We start from the raw sequence: 5,000 nt of genomic DNA on the forward strand, positions 1-5,000 counted from the left end.
CTAACCGGTTACCTTGGCAACACACTTTACCTCACATTGACTATATACAGTATTGATTATCATTCCTCCTTATCTTCCAACAGGGGCGGACTGGGACTAAAAATCAGCCCGGGACTTATCCGACCGGCCCACATCGTCCGACCGGCCCACTTCAGTACCGGCCCATCGGGATTAGTACCGAACGTCCCGATGGCCAGTCATTTGTCAACTTGTAATACTTTTTAAAACCCCACGGACACCCTGATAGCCTACCTTAAGCTACTATTACAAACATGTATCCATTATTTGTAGCCTTGTTTAAGCAAAACATTTTACAGTTTTTCTGTTATTTTCTAGCAAGCAACAAGACACAATATTTAGTTATCTGTATCTATGGTATATTTTCACATTTATGAAACTAGAAAATGACATCACATGAAGGCAGTATGGAGGTACACGGTATTTTTTAAGCCATTTCATTATTTCCACCAGCCCAGCATTTAAAATAAACTCAAAACATGTCGGACCTTCTTCAGCGAGCTCCTTGTTGTAGACCAGTTTTCCGTGCCGCAGGTAGTTCAGGATGGGACCGAAGTAGGTCGGATCTCTGTCGATCACATAGGCTCCCGAATCGTCCTGAAACAGAAAAAAAAAAACTTCCATTAAACTATTATAACTTATGGAAAATGTCCCCGTGTAACCGTAAAGCCCCCCCCCGCTCGCAACACTGATTGGGCAGGGGTGGCCTTGTAGATAGCTACAAGCGGTCATATTAAAAGTAGCTCCCAAGCTGAAAAAGTGGCGGCACCCCTGGTGTAACCGATCCCGATACTATTATTAATATATTTTTTATAATTACCGTATCTAATTTGTTTCCTTATTTTAACTTCTAACTGCTTTACTTTATTTTGTATTCTATTTTTTACTTTATTTTATTTAATATTCCGTTTAACCATATTATTATTTGTCATTTCAATAAAAGTTCTATGTCCGGATATGTCTTGATTTGTAAAAATGAAAATAAACAGTTAAAAAACACATTATAACTCAACAAGCTGCAGGTGGTTACGTTCCTGCAGAAAGCCTTTTCCTTGTGTCTCTACTGCGTTTCGGGTGGTGCAACGTGTCTGTTGTTACTTTCTACATGCTCAGAAAACTTTATTTGTGTTGATATGTTAGCATTAACGGGCCTCTTGAGCAGTATTTTGTAGTATTTTTTGCCCCAAAGCTCCCTGTCTGGAGAGCAACATCCTGGTTGTCTTTTTTAATTAATCTAACTTAACAACAAGCTAATAAGACATTGCTATTTGACCCTCGTACCACAGCAGCAGGACACAGATTCCACTGCTTCCTGGTTCTCCACAGCAGTTGGCTTATGTCATGAGCACTGCCCTTTAAAGACACACTTAGACACGCGCGCACGCACGCACGCACACACACACACACACACACACACACACACACACACACACACACACACACACACACACACACACACACACACACACACACACACACACACACACACACACACACACACACACACACACACACACACACACACACACACACACACACACACACACACACACACACACACACTGCTCTCCCTCGTGATGATCGCTTGAAGCACTGCCCTCTTGTTAAAGAGTCAAATTCACAAAAGAGCCACTGCTGAAATATCCATACAACAACAACATGCAGGCCTCTAGGAGATTAACGTAGAAGGGTTCAGAGGAGGGAATGTATTGAAGAGGAATCATGTGTCACTAACATTAGGTTCAACAGTCTAGAGAGCATTGGTCGAGAGAAGCAAAAAGGACAGGAACACAGTGTATTTGGTTCTTATGTTGAGTATACATTCTAGACCGATAAGTCTGAGAATCCACAAAGCCCTTAAGCTGATATTTGTATGGTTTGTTGAACGAACAACCTTAGCCCGCAGCAGCAGCTTCCTGCTCTTTACACACAGCCCCACTCAGCCTCGCTGTAACTGTGATGACCTTTGATTATTTGATTGTAACCCCAAAAGGCAACATTTAAATACCAGCATGCTGCAAATGTTTTCCTGCTCCAGCTTTGGTGGTTCGTTGTGAAACAGCAGGAAGACCTAGTGCCGTGTTACATTTTGAAAAAAGGGAATTTCTGTTTGTTTATTCAAATCTTGTTTAGTTGGAAAGGTGTTAGTATCAGCTGCTGACATCGGTTCCAGCTTAACACAAAGTTGGACTGTAAACAAAGGAGTGTACAGTTTAGTTATAAGGGTATGGGTCCAGTCAGGTAAATTCATGTTTTTGCTATGAGGAGTTGAATACTAGATTATAAGAGGCTGCAGGTTTGATTTGGATTCACTGTTTCCTCCTCATTTTTGCAGCTGTATAGAAGAATTTCTCTTTTGCATTTGCTCTACCTACTCAAACATATTGTCAAGCTGGAAGCGGCTTTGTGGCTTCTTGGATTTAATCATCCATAAATAAAAAACGTGCATCTTGCTTCTCATGCTTTACGAGTTTCTACGTGTAATTATAGCGTAGTTGACTGTCATGCAAAACGCTATGTTTACTAGACTAGACCTGGAGAAAAACGGCCAACAGACTAGATACAGGGTGTTTCTCAATCTCGAGGAAACTGGCTTCCAAGCCAATATTTCAAGGATGCTACGTCATCGAGTGCCACCGAAGTACGTTTCCAATCTCCAGCATACTTGGAATTCCACCGAGGCCGCGTCCTTGGTTTGGGGGAAATTTCGAGGCTGCACATGGGTAGACTTCGCGTCCTTAAAATCCCCACAATGCTTTGCGCACGGACCAATTTCAAAAACCCTTGCGGAGAATGGCTGAACCGACGCAGCACACATTTAAATGTAAGTATGTAGTGGCGTAGAACATGTGTTGGTAAATATGTTACTTTGTTAAATTTGTTATCACCAAAAATGTATGTCATAATTAGATAGACATCGTGAGGTATTTATTTTCGGTACAGTTTATGTTGAAACCATTAGAGAGAGTGGCACACTTGTTAGCCTGTTCCATTCTTCTTCGTTTTCCGAAGCCGTGGCTTGGAAGCATACTTGCTTCGTTTCTGAAGGAAGTGACTTAGAAGTACCCGACTACCAAGCCAGCATCCTCGCGATTGAGAAACGGCCAGGGTGTTTCTCGATGTTGAGTAAAGCTGCTCCAGAGCCACTATTTCAAGCATACTACGTCATCGAGTGCCGCCGAAGGACTGTTCCAATGTCCAGCATACTTAGAATTCAACCGAGGCCGGCGTCCTTCGTAGCGAGAAATTTCGAGGCTGCACATGTGTAGACTCCGCGGTCTTAAAATCCCCACAATGCTTTGCGCACGGGCCAATTTCAAAATCTTTGGCCGAAATCGCGCTCCATTTAAGACGGGACCTTGCATATAACGCAGACCTGTCAGCCTGTTCCACAATTCTTCGTTTTCCGAGGCTAGGAAGGATTCTTGCCTCGCTTCTGAGGCAACTGATTCGGAGGTACATGTGCTACCAAGCAAGCGTCCTCGACATTGAGAAACACATCAGCAATAACCTGAATTTGACCTCAGTTCATCAAATGCAAGAAGCACAAAGAAAAACACACTAAACTAAGTTAATATTACTTATTTACACACACATTTTTCTCCAATTATGCATACATACATTTGAAAATGAATGCCTGGTTTATGAAATTATTGAAATAGCATCTTGTAATCAAATCAGAATAAAAATACTTGACTTGATTTGTTGCTCCAGTTTAGAATGAAATAAATAAAAGATATATGAAAAAAACTATCGTCCAGTGACTACCTGATAACATTCTACTTTGTATTAAATCTCTTGTTTGAAACTAGCTAGTATTTAATTGATTCTGCATGGCATCATTATCTACCCCTTCATCTATTAATATAAGCTTGAAACCCATCGTCTCAACAGTGAGACAGAGAGTAAGGAACCCCAAATAAACCCGCAGTAAGTCAGTCAGACAGAATCAGGAGAGTGGAGTCTGCTAGCAGCCTGAAGAAATCCATTTCTGAATGATAGATGGTGCGCTGTCATCATCCCAATTTGATCCCCGACGCTCATCCCTCCACGTCCAATCTTTGCTGACGTAGCGTGACGGCAGCTTCTGATGTGACGTTCCCAAATGCGAGAAACTAATGCAATGAACCAAGACACTGACGTACAGAAAGGGCCGGATCCTGACTGTAAAGCAGGATGGAGCATGTGTTATGCAGCTAAATCAGGGATGGATTAAGGGAGCGAAAAGACAGGAAGAGGGAGAGACTTGCAGGAATGAACAGGAAGACAAATATGATAGAAGGAAAAGAATGACACAAAGATCTGTGGTGGAAAATCTGCAATAAACGATATTAGTTATATTGTTTCTTGCAGTATTAAGTGTATTGTGTGTTGCACTGTAGGAGGAGCTCATGTTATCAATGTCAAAACTAGGCTGTAGCTATTCTACATTTAACAATAAGCCTTTGAAATCTTGACATTATTTTATATACAGGCTTCTTATAGCATTCTGTTCTCTTAAAGGTCCCATGTCATGCTTTTCTGGTTATCACCCGTCCCCTTGTGTGTTATGAAGGTTTTTCTGCATGTAAACGGTCTGCAGAGTCCCAAACCCTCAAAGTAGACCCTGTAGGGAGTAAAACTCTAACACAGAGAAGACCTGTCTATGCTGCCCCAGAACGCCTCGTTGGACATTTCTCTTTTTCCATAGTTTGCTTCCTGGGTTCTGTGACGTGTGAACACCCAAATGGACCAATCCGCGGAGCCCCTCACTCACCAGGATCCCTTGGCTAACTAACAGGGAGTCCCATTGACTTGCATAGAGCTCCCTGAACGCTGGTAATAGACGAGTTGGGATGGCGGAGAGATGCTCTCCGCAGACCCATTCTCACAGCGTTAGAAACCTTTTTCTTACTCAATATCAAGCCACACTTATTGTTTTTACTTTGGCTGTGAGTGTGTGTGTGTGCTCAGGATGAGTTTAGCTGTGTCTCGCTGTATCG

At 42.3% G+C, this 5,000-nt stretch overlaps 1 protein-coding gene across 1 annotated transcript in view; it reads right to left on the reverse strand.

The window, feature by feature from the left end:
• Positions 1 to 5,000, reverse strand: part of kctd17 (potassium channel tetramerization domain containing 17) — a 27,478-nt gene that overhangs the window by 8,899 nt on the left and 13,579 nt on the right. Inside the window, exon 2 of the mRNA XM_079658453.1 lies at positions 379 to 615. Coding sequence (XP_079514579.1) covers positions 379 to 615 — 237 coding nt within the window. The remainder of the gene's footprint in view (positions 1 to 378; positions 616 to 5,000) is intronic.

Source organism: Notothenia rossii (assembly GCF_949606895.1).
Source record: "Notothenia rossii genome assembly, chromosome: 11".
Lineage (NCBI taxonomy): Eukaryota > Metazoa > Chordata > Actinopteri > Perciformes > Nototheniidae > Notothenia > Notothenia rossii.